Source organism: Oreochromis niloticus, linkage group LG3 (assembly GCF_001858045.2).
Source record: "Oreochromis niloticus isolate F11D_XX linkage group LG3, O_niloticus_UMD_NMBU, whole genome shotgun sequence".
In the NCBI taxonomy this organism is placed as follows: Eukaryota; Metazoa; Chordata; class Actinopteri; order Cichliformes; family Cichlidae; genus Oreochromis; species Oreochromis niloticus.
This window is the reverse complement of record NC_031967.2, coordinates 31376515-31400345: the sequence shown is the minus strand read 5'-3', so window position 1 is coordinate 31400345 and position 23831 is coordinate 31376515. Positions and strand designations below refer to the sequence as shown.

The window sequence follows — 23831 nt, the reverse complement described above, 5'->3', positions numbered from 1 at the left end:
TTTTTCTAAACACCGTGTCTCTGTGGCTTTTAAACCCAAAAACATGTCGCGCCAAAAACTGGTCAACCCCAAGGATCTGGTCCCCTGGCAAACAGAACAATATAGTGTACGCTATTAAGTGCCAGGATTGCCATGATTTATACTTTGGGGAAACCAAACAACCTCTAGCGAAGCAGATAGCACAACACAGAAGAGCTAACTCGTTAGGCCAGGACTCCGCAGTCTATTTACACCTACAGGCCAGTGGGCACTCTTTCAATGATGAGGATGTACACATCCTGAACAGGGAGGAACGCTGGTTTGAGTGGGGAGTCAATTAGGCTATTTACATGAAAAGGGAAAGACCATCTTTGAATCGAGGAGAGGGCCTAATCTTTTACCATCTTACAATGCTTACTTTTATAAACACCAGTATAGGCTTATAAAGGCCCTGAAGGGAAGAACTGCGTTTCCCATGAAGTATGACGTCACTTCTGGTTTTGGCAGGTAATGGCAGACATGCAAAAGTTTGCGCTGACGTCTATTCCAACGTAGGAAGTGCTATGAACAGCTGATCGATTCGGAAAAGCGTGTTTCTGGAATATTATGTTTCTGCAAGTGCTTTTTATGCAAGTTTTGCAAAACCATATGTTGAAGGAAACCGTGATCTAGGACAAACTGATGGCATAAGATGTAAGTACAACTCCTCTAGTTTCCTATGCAAAAAAAGTTATTGCACTACACTGCAAAAACAGCTATACTTGAAACAAGCCAAATATTCTTAAATCTGACAAAATTTTCTTGTTTTGAGCAAAAAAATCTGCCAATGGGGTAAGCAAAAGTTGCTTGACTAGAATTCTTAAAACTAGCAAATTAACCTAACTGCCATATGCCTTTTAACTAGACAAAATTGTCTAAAATGTATGCTTAATTCAAGAAAATGTGACTTATTATAAGTAAAAGACACTTTGATATTTAGAAAATCTGTACCTAAAATGAGTATTATGATTTCTTGAACAAGCTGTTTTCAAGAATTATTTGCTTACTTTAAGATTCTACACCTTAATTTAGATTTTTCACATAAAAAAAAACACCTTACTATAGGACAAATTTTCTTAAATCTGAATTGTTTCTTTCTTGATTGAGCTAACTATAAGAATTATGTTTCGAGTCTGAGAACAATAATCAGCCAAAATTCCTGAGAATAAGACACCATCTCTTCAAAAACCTACTAAAAATAAGGGAATTTATCTTAAATTAAGACAGCAAAAGCACTCTTAGTTTTTGCGCTTTATTGGGTCAGTAGAATCATGTCTAAAATTATACATTTCAGCAGGGTGTAACATGGCCAAGTGCTCTTAACATGAATAATAACAGTATAACATGGCTGGTATCAAAAATAAATTTTGCTGAAGCTTAAAACAATCACTATTGCAAATACTATATTACATAACATTTTAGAAGAACAAGTTTAACGACCACACAAACAAACATGTGTTTTACATTTGAACAACTTTTCTAGAGAAAAAAAAGAAAAGAAAAACAACCTCACTGACTAACACTGAGACTGATAAACAAGGCAGATGGAGTCTGTCATCTGAGAGACTCACTCAATGAATGACTTCCACTCACCAAGAGCCTTCCTGTAAGAGGGGGTTGAATCTCGGTCATGGATGGAGTCTTTGAGTATTTCAGTTTGCAAGACAGACAGCAGCGTGGAAATGCACTTTGGATATGTGAGGTGGAGGGCATAGTATTATGCCATCAGATAGAGCAGTCCCTCATTAAGATCCTTCCGGTCAAAAGTGCTCACCGCTGTGGTTCCAACAGCTATCATGCAGTTGCCTTCAGAGACAAGCAGAACTGGACAAGCCAGGGGTCGCTGACGCAGGTAGCCTTCAGGGTCTTCTGAAGTCTACATGACAGAAAAAAAAGAGGATTAGAATAAGACCGTAAGAAACACAATTTTTGAGTTGCATTACAGTTTAAAATAGATAACTTTTTTGTAGGTTTTCTTAAAATCAACATGTTATGGGGATCTGAACTTTAAGAATATTTGACTGACTCCACAGTAAAATATATAAAATGAAAACATGAGTAACTGCAAAATTCAACAATATATACACATAGACTATTGCAGCCTTACCTTTAGGACATGGAAAAAAGCCTCACTACAGATGCCCAGCTTCTTAGGTGGTACTGTGCTGGAAGGGAAAAGCATGGGAAGGGCTCCGAACACAGCTGCTGCATGTTCCACTGGTTTGAAAAAAGAAAAATAAGACAGGGCAACACCATTAAGCATTGCAAATAATGTAATCTGCAAAGCATAAATGTAGACACAAGATACTGTAGCATTACCTCCATCCAAAGTTTTTGGCGGCTTCATAACTTTCTTCATGACACCATAAAACTGCACCTTCGAGTAGAAGATTTCCCATCTATCCTTCATCTCAGAAATGTATTTCAAGTTGGATGGTTGAATAATTCTCCGCAGCTCATCAAGGACCTGAAAAATACAGACAGAAACCCAACTGAGATAGATCTGTCTAGCTCTGTATCTGGTCTTGACAATAAGTGATAACAATTTAAACATGAGGGTCAGTATTTAAGAAATTTGAAAATCATATCAAAATGTCCCCAAAGGAATAACAGGATGGCTAAAAGAAATAAGTGCTGCTTACATGATCCAGTTCTCTGAAACAAGGATACGCCTCTAGTATCTTCACTGCTCTGTCTTGCTCCTTTATAGCATCAGAGTTAATGAATTGTCTTCTAGACTCAAACTCCAGGTTCAGCAGTTGGGTAACAGCAGCTTTGTTCGGTTTTTTGGTCTTGTACATGTCTTGAAGTGTCTTGTAGTGTCTTGCCTGGGTTTTGTGGCTGTCAAAGAAGTCAGCTGAACCAGCTAAACACACAGAGCAGAGGTGTAAATCATTTATTGCCACAGTAAGGCTTTATATATCTGTTATTGGTGCAAAACAATAAAACAAAAATACCAAAGTATATCTGTAGATTAGATCAACAAATTAACTAAACCACCTATCTTATAATTGTTCATTCATCCTGTCAAGTTGTCACTATTAAATGGAACGCAAAGATTCCAAGAAAAACAGTGAAGTAGTTGCGTTCCATTGTTAGCAGAATTTTGAAGAAAAAAAGAAAGTATTGTCCAAACCACATTTACACTCAGGGTGTAATAAGAGGGTGCATTATATTATACTTACATTCTTCATCACTGCCATCCTGGTGGTGCACTGGGGTGCCCATCGATCTAACTGGTGATCTATCTAGAATAATAGTTGATGCACTGGATTCCCCACTGCTGTCACTTTTTGCAATGCTTTCATTCCCATCCTTTCTTGGCTTCTTCGCAGGTGGTTTTTTGCCCTTCCTTGGACTTTTGACATTGGAGAGTCTCTTCATTAGCTTTTAGCAACATGCTCCTAACAGATACAAATGGTAAAAATTAAAAGATGATAAGATACATCACTCATGATTAACACAGAGTGGTATTGAGCAAATGCTACTTACCCACTCACCACACGTTTCTTTAAGCATTGGGTAGTACTCCATTAATCGCTTTGCCATGGCATCAACCTCATGTTTGCTGGGGTATCTGGAGTCCTCGGCTGCTCTTGCTATGGAAATCATGTTTGTCATGGTGTTTCTTACGAGTCGACAAAAGAGTTCCTTTGACAAAGGTTCAGCACACTCTGTCCCCAGCCGCTTCTTTTCAAAGTAGGAACGTCGAGCTTGCTCAAGTTCACTGTCTGTAAAGACTATGTACTCTGGATTGGACATAGTCAGAAACTTAGAAGTGCTGGGTTCCTCTCTGGAGAAGTCACCATCTCCAGTAGTTGTTAGCGGTTTTTCAGCAGCAGTCTTGTTCTAAAATACAGTGTACATAGGGCTAATTTCACATAAAATTGCACAAGAACTTTAGGTCTCTAAACATGAAAGAAAGTACAACAAAATATCAGTAAAGTGTTGAACAATAAAAAAATATGTATATTTAATAAATGTGTAGGCCACATTATTTAAACCAAAACTAAAAGAAGATTCTACTGTCTATCTGTTAAGTGAGTATTGGTGGAATTATTTGAAACTGCATAAAACAAGCTGGTGTGCTCACAGTTTTGTCACACAGCGATAGGACTGAACTTACTTCTTCACATTTGTGCACTGCAAGCCATAGAGCCCGACGCCTGAGGAAATGTTCAGGACCAGGAAACAGATCTTTGATGTCATCTCGTGAAAGTGATGAGAGCAGGTCTTCTCCAACATTTGCTTCTGCAATAGGAGTTTCCAATTATCACTACATTGCATTATCCTCATGTGCAAGCCAGCTGACAGCTTTGCTTGGGTAACACACAGGATACACAAGAAACATAATTTAATATTTACCATTTAAAAACAATACTCTATTCCATTATATTCCCTCCTGACTGCTCCACAGGTTCTAAATTACCTTCTTCCCATTGACTGGAAAAAGTATTATATTTGTGATACATCAATTATATAAGTGTATACATATAAATGTCTCTTTTTTTAACTTCCTGTGCTAAAGTATATAATGAAATAACTTTACTAATGGAAATTTGAAACTCCCACAATTTCTGTAAAACTGGCATTAAATTATGGCACTTTGCACACTTGTTGAATAAATTCACAGACGTATGTCCACACCTACCCAGGTATTTTTGAAAAAGCTGATTTTTGTATGCGTTTGCACCTTTCGTCCACACGTAAACGGCGTTTTCGGTCACTGAAAACGGAGATTTCTAAAAAGGCCTGCCAAGGTGGATATTATCAAAACGGAGAAAGATGTGCGCCTTTTTTGACGTCACACTGTGCGCCGCCTTATTGTTTCGGTGAAATGAATTTCTACAATACTGTTACTGTTAATTGTACTCTCTGCATTGTTTAAATGCTTACATATACACACACAGTTACTGTCCCTCCACACATAGGACTGGGTTCTGCTTCTACGCCCCATCTTTGTTTACTATTTTCCACTGAGGCTTCTAGACTTCTGATTGGCCAACATTTCTACACGGTTGGGAATATATCGCCCCCTGTTGCTTTGGCATGTTCTTGGCAGCATTTTCCTTCATTTCTGCATTTACTTATGGACGGGATTATTTTTTAAAACCAAAAACGGAAAATCTCAGTTTTCAAAAATACCCTTGTATGTAGTGTAATAGCATTAGCATATTTAAATATGCTAATGCAACTAAGCTAACCGCACAAGCTAAGCTAACAATCGAGTATAGCCTGCCATGCAAGCGACTTAACATGCAACATAGCAGAACACAAAACATATAAAAAACAAAACAGTCACATACCTTTCAGGGTGGCAATTGTTATTTCGTCCAGTTTCTCCATAGTGTGCCTTAAATTCTTCACACTGTACCACTGTATCCCGGACCCAAAAATATTACTAATCCTGCAATCCAAATTGGAGGCGCGAAGCTAGAGGCGCGAAGCTGGACTGTACCAACTCAGGAGGAGTATGGGGTTGTGTACAGAAATGGTTTAGTTCGCTCTTTTACATCTATAAAATTCTATATATTTAAAGATTTGACTATTTGGTTAGATTATATTCAGTAAATACTGACATGTCGGTAGTATTACTTACTACAGCGGTTATAAGGCAGCGAATTAGGATAGCCATTCCTACCCCTTAATGGAATAATCCTGGTCATCTTGGCATTATGGGAAAAAACGGTTCACAGATCAGTGAAACAAAATGATTTGGCGCTGTGTTATCTGCTTTGTTTTTGTGGGTCTGACCCTCAAATCCTTACTGAGTCATATTAATTCTGCACATAGCCATAGTCCAGATTTCCGTGTAGTTTGTGGCATAGATGGATGTGTCAAAGAATATCGTGTTTACAATTCATTTTGGTATCACATTCGTCGAACACACTCTGACCACCTTGGCAATGGACGATGCAGTGGATCGACTATGACACAAAAATCTGTAAGGTGAGACTGACTATATACTTTGATATCTTTGTAAAAAATCACATAAAGTATTCATGTTAGATTCCTACTTGTTTTTACAGCTTAACAGTAGATATGTTAATGCTAATTCCTTATGATCCACAACAATGCTATCTATTTATAAAGACTTTCTGAGTCTTTAATTTCTCCTAATAGAGAAAACAGCATTTTTTATTTTTTTTTAAACTTTTGTTTTAAATAAACCTATGGGCATGGTCCAGAGTCTCCTTGGTTGCTTGTGTTTATTAATATTCATTGTTTCAGTTAGTGTCCTGGTTATTTGTTAATTATTTCCAGTGTTTAGATGTTCTCCGTGCCTCCCTTGTCTTGAGTCAAGTGTCCTGGTTTGATGTTCATGTTTATTCCTGTTTTACTTTGATAGTCCCATGCCCTGCATCCGTGTATTCTGTTGCCCTTCCCCTGGTCTCTTCTCATCTGATTAGTGTCAGCTGTGTTTCGTACCTGTCTGCCAATTCCTCGTTTCCCTGTGTGTTTGTATATTTAGTGTGTGCTTCCCTCTGTTCTTTGTCGGATCGTCTGCATTTTCTCCTCTGTTATCTGCCCCCCCCTCAGGTTTCATGTCTCATGCTCCTTGCTCCAGATTGTAAGGTTTTTGCAACATTTTCCAAGTTTAGCTCTCCAGGTTTAGTTTTGAGGATCTTTAAAGCTTTTAAACGACAGTTAAGCTGCCAAATATCAGTCAGCATTAAATTAGTAACAATTTATTAAACTCAGTCTGAAAATATACATATTTTAGCGTAAATTATCAAATGCAGAATAGAATTATTTAGAAATTATCTTAGAAATATCTTTAACTAGTCAATTAATCAATTAATCTCAATTGCAGTTCTAGGAGGGAACCCTCATCAGCGGTGAACAGAGGTCTGAGTAACATGTGGGCCTACAGGACTGATCCAGTGGTCGAAAACCAGCCAACAAGCCAGCCAACAATGGATGTGGCTGTAGACACCAGATTGAACTCAGGAGAAGATGCAGTGATTGAGCAAAACGCAATACAGCATGATCCGGACAGTGTGTGCCCGGAACATTTTGGCACTTTTGACAGTAATATGACATTGTACTCTGGCTTCGATGATGCCGCCATATCTCGCAAAGGCCCCTTGTTCCATCCCAGACCAACAATGATACCTCGACTCCAAACATTTCAGCAGATTGTCCAAGCGGGTTCGCAGATGGAGTAGCATCATGCCAATCTATGGTGAGTCTATCACTACTGAACAATAACAACTTCTTTTGATAAAACATTTTACCAGTTTATTACACTCCTATATTTATTTCTCTTTTCTGAACGATGACTCCTGCCACGATGTTCTTACCAGACAAGCAACAGCTCTTGTATTGACTGCAAGAGAGAAACATCGTCTTTCACAGGTTTGTGCTCATACAAAATTAGAATGATTATTTTAACATGTGGCTCTATTTTTTTCATCATTTATTATTAACGATTTTCCCTGTGACAGCCTTTAATTCATTATGATTATCCTAATAGTAACTATGGAAAACCGAGCATCACTTGTATGTGCCTCCAACTTTCCAGTTTACCTAAGGCAGTCATAGTCTCCAGCTATCCATCCATTTGCCTCCGCCTATCCTTTTCAGGGTTGCTCCCATCTCAAGCCTTCCTCCACCACCCAACTCTTAGTCTCAGTTTAAAAAGGAAAATTGTAATCTTAATTAAACTAAAAATTTTATTTTTGCAAGAAATCCGAGAAGGAATTCAAAACTTGTTTGGGTTTTTTTTTAATTTCAGTGAGGAAAAAATCTATAAGAAACAGTCAAATAATTCTATGCAGTTTTTTGGTTCCAGAGCTACGTACATTATTAGTCCTTACATTATAATTTGTCTATTTGCTAAAAATAAATCTCTTTTAATAGCGAACAACTAAGATGTCGTTTGTTCTTTCTGTCTGTTTTTCAGAGTGGTGTGAATGATGTCGTTGCAGCATTACAACAGTATCAGGCATCGTTGGTCAATAATCTGAGAAGTCAGGTACAAAAGGTTTTCCAGCAGCATCATGGAAGTGGACTTGAAAAAGATGTTTTGGCAGTGTTCGACCAGATTGAGGATCCATTTGCCTCTGTTTCAACAACATACAGGCAGGATGATGTGATAAAGAGAAATTTCAATTTTGTGGAATCTGAGGAGGTTTGTGTTGGGTATACTGCTGTCATGGTAAAAAAAGGGAAAAAAAGATTCCTCAGTACTGTGCCCAAATGTTTTCATTATGTTCCGCTTGTCAGAAGTTTGGAGCAGTTATTCTCCCATCCAAGAGTTTTGGCATTGATAGATGAGCAGAAAAACTACAGAAATGATTATTTATACGATATCATAGATGGAGAACTCATGAAGTCTCACCGTTTATTTTCTGCACACCCTTCTGCCTTACAGATTATCCTTTACTCAGATGAAATTGAAATTTGTAACCCACTTGGGTCTCATGCCTCCAAAAATAAGTTGGTAATGTTCTATTATACTTTGGGAAACATTAATCCTAAATATCGATCAAAACTAGCTGCCATTCGTCTACTTGCCATTGCAAAAAAGAGTGCGCTTTCTGAATGTGGTGTAGATGGAATCTTGCAAAGGCTGCATGAGGACTTAGTGAAGCTATATAATGGAGTTAAAATTCAAACTGGAAATGGTGAACGTGAAATATTTGGAGCATTAGTTTCATTATGTGGAGACACTTTGGCGCAACATGAGCTTTGCGGGTTTAAAGAGGGTGTTGGGTTTGCTCATAGTAAATGCAGGCAGTGTGAATGTTCATTTGAGGACATGCAAATTTATTTTGATGAGGATAACTTTGAGGAACGGACATTTGAACGACATGTCCGGCAATGTAGCGAAATTGAGAAGGCCAACACAGAGTATCTAAGAAGCAGCTTAAAAACAACATATGGAATAAACAGAAGAAGCAAACTTATTAATTTCCCAGCATTCAACTTGATCCAACAAACACCCCAAGACATGATGCATGTAATTTTTGAAGGGATTGCTCCATTAGAAATAAAGTGTGTGTTGAAACACTTAGTTCTTATGGGAGAGCTAGACTTAGATCTCTTCAATGCTGCATTGACTGGTTTCCCATACTCTCCAGTTGATATTAGAGATAAACCAAGTGTTATTACCTACAGTACATTAGCTTCCAGTGACAATAAGTTGAAGCAGTCCTCGGGGCAAATGATTGTGCTTTTGAAAATTTTGCCATTTCTGATTGATGCAGCCAAAGGTACTGAACACTACGCATTCATTCTTGAACTCATTGAGATAGTTCAGATTTTACTTGCTCCTGTCATCAGTCTGCAGACAATTAACAAGTTGAAAATCCTCATTGAACAGCACTTGAAGCACATGAAAGCCCTTTTCCCAGATAACAACATAACACCAAAACAACATTATTTGATTCATACACCAAGCCAAATTAAACGTTTGGGACCAATGGTCCGTCATATGTGCATGAGATTTGAATCGAAACATTGCTTTTTCAAACAATGGGCATCAAAAATAAATTTTAAAAATGTTTGCAAATCTTTAATAAAGCATAATCAAATGTATGAATGTTGTCAGAATGTGGATAGTTTTGATCACCCCATTTTTTCCAATGAATGCACATTAGGACCAACCTCAGAAGTAAGCAACGTGTCATACTTAAAAGAAAAAATGAGGGCCTTCCTTGGAAATGATGAAGTAAACCATGCAGTGACTGTTAAATGGCTTAATCTAAATGGTAACAAATACGTAAGGGATAGGTCATTAATTGTTTGTGCTGTTGGTTCTAGTGATTTACCTATATTTGGGCTTGTGAAAAATATCTATGTGATCAATTCATCATTGTACTGTTTTGAATTCCAGCAGCACAATACCATTTGTTATGACAGAGATTACATGTCATATAAGATAGAGATTCCAAACATGGCACAAGCAACGGAACTGATATCTGCTGATAATCTTATAGATTTCACTCCATATTACAGTTTCACACACAAAGATATGACATATGCAGTCATGAAATATTACCTGTGTGATGTAATTGGACTACACATGAGTTCAACAGATGTTTTATAAAAGGTACACTGCTTTACATGCATGAACTGTATTATCAGGTTATTGCTTTGGACAGTTTTGTTGTTGAGTTTTCTATCAAATCTGACAGTTGAATGTGTTTGTAGCATTGCCATAGTGAAGATATGTATAAGATATGTATAAGATACTGATACTTGTCTGATGCTGATCTATTAATCTGTTTGACCTGGCCTAAAGTGAATGAGTTATGTTGTCTGTTTTTCAAATGGGCCTGTATTTCATGTTTATCATGTGCTTTTAGTTCCAGCTTTTGTGAATGTTGTGTCAAACTTGACAGCAGTTTTATTACACTTTAGTGTCAATAAATACATTTCTTAAACTGAGCAGCTGTTTAAGTGGCCTTACTCTTGAAATGAGAAAAATAATCTTGTTTTTATTCTGGAATTTCAACCGAACCGTTTTCATACCTTGTAACTGGTAAATAAAGCTCAAGATAAGCTGAAATATCCTTTTAAGGAAAAGTTAGACATATTTTCCTAGAATAAGATTTATTTTCTTGTGCAAAACTTGCTTGTTAAGAATATATTTTCTTTTTAGACAAAAAATAAGAAAAAATGTCCATAAACAAGGGTTTTTTTACTTTCTTGAAAATCGTTTTTTGCAGTGTAGCTTATGTGGTTGCAATTCTACCGGGATTTAATAATAGTTACGCAAAACACAGCATTTCTGCTCCAAACAGCTTTTGTGTAGGCTAGTGTAGTGGGAAGACTACACACCTTTGGAGTGAGAATCGCAAGTTCGATTCCCACCCAGTTTCCAGTAAGGGTCCTGCCTAAACCCCACATGCTCAAAACCAAGACCAGCCCACCAGTTATTATAGGAAAAGCCATAAAGCCTTTGAATGAAAACAAACGCTGTTGTGACAGTGATGTACACTGTCTTACTGGTATATGTATGATTTCCAGTGTTGGGGAGTAACGGAATACATGTACCGCCGTTACGTATTCAGAATACAAAATATGAGTAACTGTATTCCGTTACAGTTACCGTTTAAAAAGGTGGTATTCAGAATACAGTTACTTTGTTGAAATAAATGGATTACACGGCGGTACTTCCCTGTTTCATATTGTCGTGGGTCAGGACTGTTTGGGCTTTGTTTGACAGCTACGTAATGTTGTTCCAGGCGGCAGCGTTACGATTGCCATGGTTACAGGGTGACGCGCTCTCTCTCTGCGTGTTTCCTGGGTGAGAGAACGCTTTTTTTGTTGTTGTTGTTGTGCTAAGCTAAAAGGCAGAATGCTACAGGCATGGCCCTAAAGAATGTAGCATGCAGCGAGAATGGACTGCCATACATGTGTCTGTGAGCGAGGGAGGGAGAGAAAGGAAAAGTCTGAGCTGTCACGGAGCAAAAACGGGAGCTGGAAGCATGTAAATATAATAATAACCACAGCAGCCAAGAAGAGTGCCTGACGAGCCCATTTGTAAGTAAGTTATTAAGACTCGACTGTACACTGTGTTCGTGTTTTCCTCCGGAAAAAATAAGTTCCGTTGGAGCAGCCTTTCAACGCCTCTCTCTGTCTCTGGCAAGCAAAGTTGACCCAGACAACAAAGTAAAGCTAGTTTTCGGCTACCAGCCCGACACGGAACCCACCGTATTAGCCAGAGGTCCCTTTACTACGGTTCGGAGCCGCGGACCTTCAGTATCAGTAATAAATCACAGCAATAGTACATTCACGTAGTTGTAAACAGCACGATAATATATTAAGTAATCCAAAGTATTCAGAATACGTTACTCTCATTGAGTAACGTAACGGAATGCGTTACAGAATACATTTTGGGGCATGTATTCAGTATTCTGTAATGGAATACATTTTAAAAGTAACCTTCCCAACACTGATGATTTCTAATAATTTTACATCAGATGACCACTTTGGTTGTAAGATTCAGATAATTATTTATTAAAAGCGAGACATTTTAAATGAGAGTAAGAAAGAAAAGTATTTCCTTGTGCCCCCCTTTCCCTGTTAATGCCCTACCTGCCCCCCTGGCAAAACTTTGCTAGACCCGCCCCTGCACAGTTACCAGCTGTCAGCTACGTCAAAAAAGGATCCTGGTGTTATTTGTCTCTCAGAAACAGTTCATAACTTCCCTTCAACTCATTCATGTCACCTAAAAGGTAAACCTGTTTCTCCATCACCTGTTCAGCCCTGATGATTCAGTAAGGACATCTCCTGGTTTCATCTTCATGTTTCCCTCTCACCAGAACTGATATCATGACCAGCAGCTTTTACAGCTGTGGCTCCAGCAAACATCAGCTGATACTAGAAATTAATATTAAATAAATTCTAACAACAGCTTATGAAGCTTAAATGTGCTGCTGTTTTTTAGTGCAACATCTGCTGGTTTCCTCTTTCAGGTACAAAGTGGACGATAAACAAACAAGAGAGACGGAACTTGCAACAGAAAAGCCGATCAGCTGATCATTGATTAGTTTCACTATTGAAGTAGCAAAGGAGAGGGAGGGGGAGAGAATGAGAGATTAAGAGGTAGCCGCGCAGCATAAAGACACAGAATAACTCCAGCTTTGTCTTTTTTTCGCGTTCCTTTTCACCTCAATACGGAAACCTCGATACCATTTTCTTCTGTTTGTCTGTGATGAGATTGCTTTCAGAGCCGTTGCCCAAGCAAGGGGTAGGGTGCATCCGACCTCCTCAGCTTTAATTGGTCCAGCCCAGAGTTGATCATGACCAATTGGCCAATGCACCACCTTTAATTGTTTATACCGTTACAAAAAACAAACTTTGCTTTTATACAGAAAACAGAAAAATCTCATGCACTCAAAGGGTCTGGCTCTTCTGTACAATCCTCGCTTCTCTTGTTTGATCAGATGATATTGATGCAAAAGAAAAAGAGCAGAATTGAAATTTGTTTGTATAATTTTTAAGACCTACAGTGTTCATTCTCTTATCTGATCTTAGCTCTAGTGTAATGCAAAGAAAAATGTATTTATGATTGTGAAAGATGTTACAGATACACGTTTTGTCCTATTGTCGTTGCCCATTTCTCTTTGTCCAGGTAATCCACGAATAACATAACAACAGGCCCAAATGGGATAATCCGACAATGGAAGCATAAAAAGGGCTGTAATAAACAAATCTTTGGAAGGAGAAAGAAACAATCCTTTAATGGTTCAACAGTCCAGTTTCCTTTTTTTGTTCAGATTTTATTTCACACAGTCAATAAGTATGCCATTTCACAATAAGAGTACAGATTATGTTGTTCAAAACTAAAAATGTCAATCCACAAGTAACGTAAACATCTGAGGAAACAATTCTACAAAGGCTGTATGCCATTTCATCAAGGCCTCTGGCAGGCCTGCTCATCACTCTGCAACACAATAAAACTCATGAAGAGCTAAAAGTCTGGTTATATAGAGAGATGCTAATAGTTTCTATACCAGGAAATAACAAATAGTAGTCCAGTCACAAGAAATATTTTCATCAGGTAGATTTTCCAGTCCAGAGGCAGCTTTTTTCTGCTATGTTAACATGTATATGTCTGTAAATCTGTAAAGCATCTTTAAAATAAAATAATCGACAAACATCTATTGTGTTTTCTTTATTTCTGTTTTAATTATTAAACAGTTTTTATTAACAAAATTTCCCCACAAACCATGATTTGACCCTGTATGATATCAGCATTTGATCATTTTACTCCCTCGAATGATTTTGTTAATGAAAATTGCAAATGTAGTATCCCCTCCACAATCTTCAACATATAGTCAAAACTTCAGAAATTATAAAAAAAAATTCATTAATTCAGTAGTTAAGAAATCTTAAAACCTTAAAAGGATAAAAAATCATTTTAAAGCAAAAAGTATTTTGTGTCAAAATATTAATCTGCTCATTGTTTCAGGTGTTGATGTGTTTGATGTTAGTCTGAAGTATAACATAGCAGAAAGCTTTAATAACAGGGTTTTAATTACATACTTTCATTAATAAAGTAACTAAATAAAGCTTTCCCATAAAGCTTGTACTGACGCAAAGTTCTTGCGTACACGGGTTGAGTTACATTTCACCACTTCCAACAAACACATGGAGCAATGCAATGAGAACGAAGAGTGAGGTGAAGTGAGTGAAGTGGATCAGATTTTCACCACTGCAAAACACATTGTTACACCCACCAATGTTAGGAAAAGTAGAAGGAACAGCGGTAAGAACAGTGTTAGGAAGAGTGGTAGGAAGAGTGGTAGGAATAGTGGTAGGAATAGTGGTAGGAACAGTGGTAGGAACAGGAGCAGGGGTAGGCCGTACAAATGCTGAACAATTAAAGCTCAAGTCGCTGTCAGTGCCTGTAGAGGTGAAGGTGACAAAGCCTGGTTCTGTGTCGGTGATGGTGTCCCTGATCCATTTCGTGTACTGCGACACACGAGTGTAGACTTCAGGTCTCAGTGGTTGGGCGCAGCCGACACTGAAACTCACGATTCCAATTTGGACCCAGACTGAATCTTTTTTGATCATGAGTGGTCCGCCTCCATCTCCCTGTGAAATTTAATTTAATTGAATCCTAATTTAACAGATGAATCCAAATGAAATGACATGAAAAACTATTTTAAAAAGGGAGAAAAAGAAGCAATAACTTTGTATACAGCAAGAAAACAGTCAGTAAAAAAATACTTACAAAACATGGGCTCTTCCCTCCAGCTTGGAGTCCAGTGCAGATCATGTTTTCAGTAATACTGGCGAACTGCACGTCTTCATAATAACATTGGCACTCATTGTTTCCCACTACTGGCACATTTACCTCCTGCAGGATGTTGGGGAACGTGAGGTTACCTAATTTTAGAGACGTTTTAAAAACAGAGTTGTAAAGGAATCACAGGTCCTTACAGTTAAAAATGTACTAATGCTCTAGTACTTGGTATCTTTTAACTTACTAGTTATACCAAAGCCAGTGACCCAGGTGTTCGTCCCAGCATAGAAAGTGCTGTTTTCTGCAGCTAAGCAGATTGGCCGAATGTAGTCTGTGAAATTCACAGGAGTGGACAGCTTCAGCAGACAAATGTCGTTTTTGTGGGTCAAGTGGCTGTAGTCAGGATGGCAGATGATTTTATTCACTGTTCGACCCACTACAGTTGGAAATGGACCTGTCAGATTCTGGACGCCCAGAAATACAGCTGTGTCACCGGACTCTTGACTTAAATTTAAAAAAAAATATTGGGAGAGAGATCGAGTAACGCTTATTGATAATTAAAAGAGCTTATTAAAAAAAAGTACTGATATGTGATCTTCATCTTTTTTTTAAATGAATAATTTAACAGATAATTCTCTCCAACACACACACAAGGAAATAAGGTAATACTTTTCCTTCTCAGACCAGCGAATACTTTTTACCAATACGTTTTACTGTGGTCATGTCACTACATCAGGGCGTAAAAAAGCTATACACTGGGCCAAAATCCACAAAACTCTTATATAAATTATAATTTAAATAAATATTTAAATTTATGTAACCAAAAGGGGCACATTTATGCAACAACTCTCTCCAATACAATGCATCTGTCTACCAAAGAATAATTTAAAATTCTGATTTCCTTTGCAGAATTTTTTTTTAATATTTAACTTTAAAAATATTAATTACAAAATAATTTACAAAATGAGCAGTACCAGTCATATGCAAAATTATCCTCATCATTACTAAAAATATAAACTTTAAACAGTGACTCACGGTGTTACGCAAGAAGCAGCTGTCAGTACCCACTGGTCACTGATGAGGGACCCTCCACACTGAAACTGGTTAAAAACAGTTATAAATGCCAGCCAGGGCCAATTTCCTGGGGTTGCATCTTGACCTCCTATAATTCTGCTGTTTTTCACAGCCGTGCCACATTCTAAAAAAAGAAAAAAGATGTCGGTAAAACAGTAAATACACTGATCAGCCCCAACATTAAGATCAAACTGAATAACATTCATCACCTCACTTTAATACAATACAATGTAACATTCTGGTATTTACATGGATGTTATTTTATGGTTGATCACCCATCTAAACATTGTTGCATACCAGTGGTCATTTTTTTAGGCATGATGTTAGAAAGGTGAAGTATTATTTGAACTAAAACAAAAGAGGTTAGTGTCTATTGGCTACAGCTTACAGAAGGAAAAAAAACACAAGGTAGAATTAAAGCTTGAAAGTTGAAGAAAATGTAAAATTGCTCTTGTTTACTTACCAAGATGCTGTGAATGACAGTCTGAAAATTAGACATCCATGTTGAACAATTTACTGAAGGTAATTACATTTTTGAATATGTATAAACAAACAAACAAATAAACACACACACACACACACACACACACACACAGTGTTTAAATGAGCCCTGTTAACTTGTAGTCAGACATTCTCTTATTTATTCCAGAAATGCTGGCATGTCAAAATGTTCAAATTAATTAATTTTGACCAATTATTTTTTAAGCTGAATTTCCATGTATATATATTTAGAGAGAGAGAGAGAGAGACAGACAGATATAGTCAATGACAAAATAAATGTGTAAATGAGAAATCAAAGTTTTCCTCACCTTTGCACAAGACATGGATCATCACAAAGAAACAGCACAGAGACCTTTGGAAAGCCATTGTTAACTGTAGCCGTTTCTTACAGTCTTTGGCATTAAATACAAAAAAGGGATGCTTAGCTCCACCCATGAAGACGTTACTTGGCGCAAACACTCAAATACTTTGGTAATCATACCTTTTCTTGGAAGCAGAAAAGGAATGGGTTTACTGTAATATTATGCAAGAGGTAAAATCGTGTTTGCCATGACCTTGCCATGATCTTTAGCACATTGTAATCCTGAGAAAAAATAAGCTATGATCCCCTTTCTTTTATTTTGTAGTGGGTCTGCTTTTGTTGCCTTAATAGTAACAGTGCCACATTTAAAACAAACTTGTGAATTCAGTAGTGTTCTAAGCTTCTCTGTTACTTACCATATATTTCAGACCGTAAGGCACACCTGATTATAAGGCGCACTGTCGATGAACAGCTCTGTTTTCATACATAAGGCGCACTGAATTATAAGGCGCATTAAGCGAAACAAAATCAGATAAGTCAAACTTTACTCAAATCATTCTTCTTGCTTCCTCCACTTCCGTACTAGTGATTCATTAATGTTGAATTCTCTCGCAGCTGCTCTATTCCCGTGTTGTTGTAGTATATTAATGACTAACCTCTCATTGTGGATGGATTATCTCAGTTGTTCTCCTGACTGAAGTTTGGTCTGTTTACAGCAGGGGTTGGCAACCTTGGGCACGCGTGCCACAGCTGGCACGTGAAGGGTTGACTGATGGCACGACACGCAGTGAATTAATCTGAGAAGGTGCATTAAAAAATAAATGGCCAGACCAGTGGTGCACATCGCAAATTAGCTCGCATCACATTAACATGTGTATCTCTGTATTAACAAACATTCCATATTGGCACAGTTTATTTTTCTTATCATTGTTGTGAGGAGACCATAAATAGCATTTGCATTTTCTGTTGTACAATTCATTTGCTGTTATGGAGTTCTTGTTATGGATAAAAAGTGTCTTTTTTTAATGTTTAAAAATAGCTGATAACTATTTACTGATGGCTGCCAACATCTGCGAACAAATACAATTCTAGAAAGTTGTTCTATATCGTGTGTAACTGTTCATATAGAGCGTTATTAAATTTATTGCTAATTCAATCATATGGCACATTGACTTCTAAGGAAATTTTGGATGGCACTCATCATCAGAAAGGTTGCCTACCCCTGGTTTACAGCATCCTGCCATGCAATTCCATTTGTCCATAACTAATCGGGAACCCTCACGTTAACTTTTATCGAGTGGAAAAAATTAGCGTTCATCCTCCAGCTTCACTGTGTTTATGTTATGCTAACATAGCTGTGTCGCTAGCGATCACGTGGCGCATCATAATATACCAGCTAGTCCAACTTCAGTAACCCTGCAAACATCACTGCTGTTTAGTTTTCTGTCTTCATTTATGTTGGAAGTGACAGCAGAGCTGTACATTTTAATTTTTTCAGAAATCTCACAGTCAGAGCATGCTATATCATGTTTAGGTGGAAACTAGCAAGCTAACTTCCTGCTAACTTCTAACTCTGCCTGGATGTTAAACTTAATTGTTACGCCCAGTAAAGCAGCAACGCTGATCATTCTATTAAAGATGAATGAATTTAAACAGTTTTTATCTCTCAGTGATGCCGCGGTGTTCGTTTGACTTTGGGACCTGAAGCGGACAGAGTTCTGGACCCAGATTACTCCGCGAGTCTCCTGACTACGGTAGCAGTAATGCTCCGACAATCCATCAAGCGATGCAGCTTTGTAGCTTACCAAAGTCGTACTAAAACATTTTTTGACAGACTTTTGAGCACCATGTACCACATAAAATCAGTTCGAGGTCAGTAAGCACAACCAGAATTCATACATAAGGCGCACCAGATTATAAGGTGCACTATCGATTTTTGAGAAAATTAAAAGATTTTAAGTGCGTCTTATAGTGCGGAAAATACAGTACTTGCATTTTAGCCATTATTATTGGTAGATCAGCCTTGCTTTGCTCTAGTATTCAGTCATTTCCACAAGTCCATGATGATCTTTCCGTGTTTTCAGGCATTTCACCCCCCTTTGGTCCTCACTGACTCTTTGTTATAAGTTTGTGTTCTCTGATATCATAATTATGGTTTGATTTCAAAATGAACTTGAACTGGGCTCAATTTATTACTCAACTGTTTCAGTCCACATTGGTCTAATGGTTAATGGAATTTTAATTCTGTGCTTTAACTTTTTTTTTTTTTTTTGCTGGCAGACATTTTCCTTTTCGGTTCTTCTCCTGGTTCTGGTCTTCATTGAATTGAAGACTTTCTAAATGCGTTACCTAACACAGTGAAAGCAATAACATCTTTCTCCCATTGTCTGTTCTTTGTGTTTATTTTTCTCTTTGTTCAAATATTCTATGGAGTAGACAATAAGACAAGTGAAGACATGCTGAGTAATAGCTTACGAATCAGAAGTTTCACATTGTCAAAGCATGATTGTAACAGCTTTTCTTATCAGTAGCAGCTGTTAAAGAGATAAAACAAATATTGAACAGAATTGAGTTCAGCTTATTAGTGCAGCCCACCACAACAGTCCCAGTTTCTCATTACTCCCTGAGGCGGAGGTGTGGTCACTGTCTCAGCTGCAAGGGAGGAGTGGTGCAGTGAGCTTAAGGGGGCGATGCCGGGAGGCAGGTGAGGCCACAGGTGGTGGCAATTGACTGACGACAGTCTCCGCTTATTTTTATAGTTAAGGAAGAGACGAGCGGAAGAGACTGAGAGCTGGAGCCTGAGAAGAGACTGGCCGTTTCTCAATTCTCAAGTACGCGAGTATGTGCTCGCGTTCTCGCCGAGAACGCACGGGAGTACGGACTCGCCGAGAACGCGAGCACGGACTCGTGATTTGTACAATTGGAACACCAGCATACTTGATGATGTCACAGGTCCGGAGTTTTTACTGCCGTCCCCTCTTAATTTAACTGTGAGTAACATGTTATGAAGCTTAACTGTAATCACAGCCAAACCGGTTTACTCAGGAACAAATAAAACACTCTAATAAACCAAACATTAACATTTAGAAGTGATCTAAGTGACTTATATATCATTTTTAACCTCAGTAGTGAAACCTCTAATAATAAAAATAGTGTACATGTACATACATGTACATACCTTAATAAAAACAAGCAGGTGAGATGTTAGAACGCTTTTATTTTTATTTTAGTGGACACTCAATACTATAGACAGCTGCTGGGGTTTCTTTAACCTGAGTAGTGAAAAGACCGCGGGAGGCCGGGGAGGGGGTTGAAAACGATGTGCAGGGAGTCCGCTGTTCTCACCGGCTCTAATAATCCTCGACCTCGGTGTCTGCTATGGAGCTGGCGGGTGACAGACGTCTCCGAAAACGTCGGAGCGCGTTTGGAAATATATCTTGATAAATCGAGCAGATATTTGAAGTTTACATTCTTGCTTGAAAATAACTTAAAAGTTTATTTTGTGACCCAGAAAGAGTAATATTTAAAATTTTTTAGCCCCGCTCGTCCGCTATTGCCGCCTTTGAGTTTTGGACGAAATGCATTCTGGGGTATTTAGCTGTACCAAGTCCACACCGATGCATGCTCGATAAAACGGGCGGAGCGAGAACACATCCGGGACTTTTTCGCGTTCTCGGCTTGATGCGTACTTTGAATTGGAACAGTACTTGGTCTCCGACTGATGACGTATCACGAGTACACGAGAACGCAAGTACGCACAAGTACGCATATTGGGAAACGCCCAGTGGCGGTCCTAGCCTGTTTGGCGCCCTGGGCAAACATTCCCTCTGGCGCCCCCCCCCCCCCCCCCCCCCCCCCCCCCCACACACACACACACACAAAACATGTTAAGGATTTAACATAAAACTGTTGTCCACACACACATATGAAGAGAGAGAGAGAGTATGCATAGTATGCAAACGGCTACCAAACAGCCATCATAATTCGTCATACAATGAGAACAGGACAAATCAACAATTGACAGTGACTAATTAATATTAAAATCTGTAACATAATGTATTGTTTGGAGTTTAGTCTGTTACTGTTACTATTTTTACCATTTCTTCTTGGAGCAACTGTAACCCACATTATTTCCTTAGGGATTAATAAAGTATTCTGATTCTGATTGTTTCAGGATGACCTGCCATTATCCAATGATACATCTGGTTACCTGTATCTTTTGCTCGTTTCTCCTCCGCTTCTTTTCTCTTTTTTCTAAACTGAGCACCTGATGGCTTTGAACTTTTCTTGTCCATCTTCCATTGGTTTTAATTTTGCACTCCAGTATGAACACCCATCCCTCAACCAGAGGATCACCACAACATAACCTAACAGACCTACACCTTAGTTCACAGATTAACTTTGTCTAGGGTGTATTTCCGGGATTTCACACAACCCAGGATTCAAATCATGAATACATAATGGACTTGGATTTACAACATTATGAATGAAATGTGCTCTATTTGGAAGCAGCAGGTCTCCCTCCCCTTTCGACGGGTTATGTGTGAGACTTTAAATCATCAAACTGTAAATTATACATTTTAAATTGTTATTGATCCCTTTACCCCGAGTTCTAAAGTGTATATTTATTTTCTTACTCTACTATATTTATTGTTCGTTTATTTCCACTGCTGTAACTGGAGCCTCGTCGTCTCGTCTCTCTATATACTGGACTGTATGACAATAAGGTTTACTTTGACTTCAGCAGCGCGCAGGCGCACCGAGGGCTCTCGCGCTCAGTTTTCGTGTATAGAATTTCGAAAAAACATTGGTGCAAATTATAAGTCTGTATCATAATGTCTGGTGTTTTCGTGTTTGTTGTTTTGTTTTTATTTTGTTTTATTTTGCGAGTTGGTTATTAGATGCTGCTCCAGCCAGCCAGAGAATCCCCCGCTGCCCCGCCCTCTCCTCCCTGTGCCGCAAGCAGCAGGCGCACCTTGCAAACAGAGGGCGCCCTTACTCCCAGCAAATGGGCGATAGAAAACCGATTGGTGCCTATGACATTCCCAATATGCGCTGGCTGCCGTCGGGGCAGCATGAGTACGAGCATTTTTTTTTTTTTTTTGCCGATGCCCGTGATGCCGCCCCCCATCACGATGCCGCCCCGGGCAACCGCCCGTGTCGCCCGTATCTAAAACCGCTACTGTGTGTACCTATACATTCCTGAACCTGTGATTTAGAAAAATCTTCATTGGTACTTCTAATGCATTCTATACCACTCTCCCCATTTGATGTTAGCTTGGTAATGGCAAAAAGTACAAAAATAGATTTAGATTTTCTTGTCTTTTAAAATCTAGTCAAACATGTTAGTCTTGAAGGCTTTGGAGCAGTGGTTCTGAAACTTTTTACATCATTCCCACATGGCAGGAAGAACTTTTTTTCATGCCCCATCTAAACAAAACAATGACAGAAAAGCCTAGCTGCAACTTTATTTTGATAACAAACTCATTCACAAGGAATCCTTAAGTAATTTTTGTTTTAAACAAACAACTTCATTTCAAACAAGTATGTGTCACTTTTGTCACTAGAGTGCTTCTTCACCACGAACCACTTCTTCAAAAAAGCAACAAGTTAAACAGAATGTGAACACTGGCAGAAATGGAAAAATAAAGTTCAGTCTTAGCCTCATAAAAAAAAAGAAATCCAGAAACTTGAGAACAGAGATGAAAAATATACAATTTAGTGAGAGTTTAGTACTATTCACTCTTAGTGGCTGCAGTCAGAATGTTTTTGACTGCAGAGCTGTGGTGGGGCGAGGTCTGCAGTAGTGATGGGAATTCTGTCTCTTTTTAGAGAACCGGGTCTTTCGACTCGGCTCACTAAAAAAAGCCAGCTCTTTTGGCTCCCATCCGGCTCTTCAGGTTGTTTTGTTGCTTTAATTAATGTATTATCAACAACGATATAAAATTATGCACAAAAGGAACCAACTAGACGTGGAAGTAATAAACTGTTTTAGTGAAAATGTGAAAAATGAGTGTTGCATTACCATTCAGTTCGTGGGTTACAACAGAAAATGATACATTTATTGTTCTCACGTGTTATCGGACGGGATTATTTCAATAAACCAAGGACATTTTCTCTGATAATTATTTTTATCCTCCTGGCTGATAATTATTTGTATTCTTCTGTAACTGGACTGAGCTAAAACCTCCAAAATTTCTGGAGTAGTTAGTCATTATAAGAGGTGTTTGTGAACTAAAAGTCAAGAATGTGGGAAACTGTTTGTCTGTGATTTGGAGAGCCCAGTGCGTGCTCCCAACGCATCGGAAACAAAATCTGTCGGGGATGCCTACCTTGGCACGACACCAGACCACAGGTTCACACTTTTCACTTCTTTATTGCGACTGTTGACTTACACACGCGGCTGCAGACTTTCAGCAGATGCACATGTTATTAATGTAACTGTCGCGAATTTCTTTGTTCCGCCATAAAAGTGATTCTGATGTTAAACATTAGTTCCACATGACTTTTCTGCTAGGTAACTTGTGCCCCACCTGTCAGAACTCTGCGCCCATACTTTGAGAAACACTGCTTTAGAGGCATACACACTTGGGTCTACACATGTTTGGCCTGCATGCCTCTGAACATCACCACACGTAGTGAGTTTTTATCAAAGGCTTGACCATGGTGCCTTCGAGAATTTTTAAACGTTTGCCATCAAATTTGAATTTGCTGTCATTCACACATACATTGTACAATCTGGACCAAACCTTTTAAGGGTGATAAGTGTCTGCCCATAAACAAATTTCAGGTCACATTGTCACCTAATGGGAACAGGAAATTACATGAATTACATGACCACATTGAAGCTTTGAGGTACAGCTTCAATGTGGTTGACCTGAGTAACCTCGAATTTGGTAAGAAAAGTCTCAAGTTGTTCTTAGGTTATTTAAAAAAAACTGTGTGTTTTCATCAAAGACAGAATTGTGATGTTTTGTGATGAAGTATGAAATTACAGTAACTCAACCCCAAATTTCATAGGATTGATGATAGTCCCGCCCTGAACAGATTGATATGCAAATTGTCTGGAATAGTTAGAGTGCCACCTAGTGGGAACAGCAAATGTAACGATTTATACTTTGATGTACTTCTACCACGTTGACCACATCCGCCTCAAAATTGGACAGACTAAAAATAATACCTTGATAAAATTGCGAAAGTTTTCATTTATCGTGGTTTTATGGTGATTCTCCA

The 23831-nt window shown here is 38.4% G+C and overlaps 3 protein-coding genes across 5 annotated transcripts; 1 reads left to right on the top strand and 2 right to left on the bottom strand.

Annotated features, from left to right (window-relative positions):
- Positions 1-723: 723 nt before the first annotated feature.
- LOC109197388 (uncharacterized) lies at positions 724-3403 on the bottom strand. 2 transcript variants are annotated; one of them, XM_019352374.2, is made up of 5 exons: positions 3204-3403; positions 2661-2884; positions 2338-2485; positions 2126-2235; positions 724-1894 (listed from the first exon to the last, which is right to left on the bottom strand). In XM_019352374.2, exons 1-5 carry the CDS (start codon positions 3400-3402, stop codon positions 1736-1738), a joined length of 840 nt encoding a protein of 279 aa, XP_019207919.1. In that variant the 5' UTR covers position 3403; the 3' UTR covers positions 724-1735. The 2 variants fall into 2 exon arrangements, with proteins under 2 accessions (XP_019207919.1, XP_025760201.1); XM_025904416.1 differs by having other exon boundaries at positions 2126-2485.
- Positions 3404-7093: 3690 nt separating this feature from the next.
- LOC106097785 (uncharacterized) lies at positions 7094-10693 on the top strand. 2 transcript variants are annotated; one of them, XM_025904372.1, is made up of 3 exons: positions 7094-7204; positions 7326-7377; positions 7925-10693. In XM_025904372.1, exon 3 carries the CDS (start codon positions 8177-8179, stop codon positions 10070-10072), a length of 1896 nt encoding a protein of 631 aa, XP_025760157.1. In that variant the 5' UTR covers positions 7094-7204; positions 7326-7377; positions 7925-8176; the 3' UTR covers positions 10073-10693. The 2 variants fall into 2 exon arrangements, with proteins under 2 accessions (XP_025760157.1, XP_019207893.1); XM_019352348.2 differs by lacking the exon at positions 7094-7204 and having other exon boundaries at positions 7231-7377.
- Positions 10694-13203: 2510 nt separating this feature from the next.
- Positions 13204-16757, bottom strand: LOC100705789 (serine protease 27-like). Its single transcript, XM_005458603.4, has 6 exons — positions 16606-16757; positions 16260-16280; positions 15758-15920; positions 14967-15226; positions 14711-14865; positions 13204-14571 (listed from the first exon to the last, which is right to left on the bottom strand). Exons 1-6 carry the CDS (start codon positions 16730-16732, stop codon positions 14098-14100), a joined length of 1200 nt encoding a protein of 399 aa, XP_005458660.2. The 5' UTR covers positions 16733-16757; the 3' UTR covers positions 13204-14097.
- Between the last annotated feature and the right edge of the window lie 7074 nt (positions 16758-23831).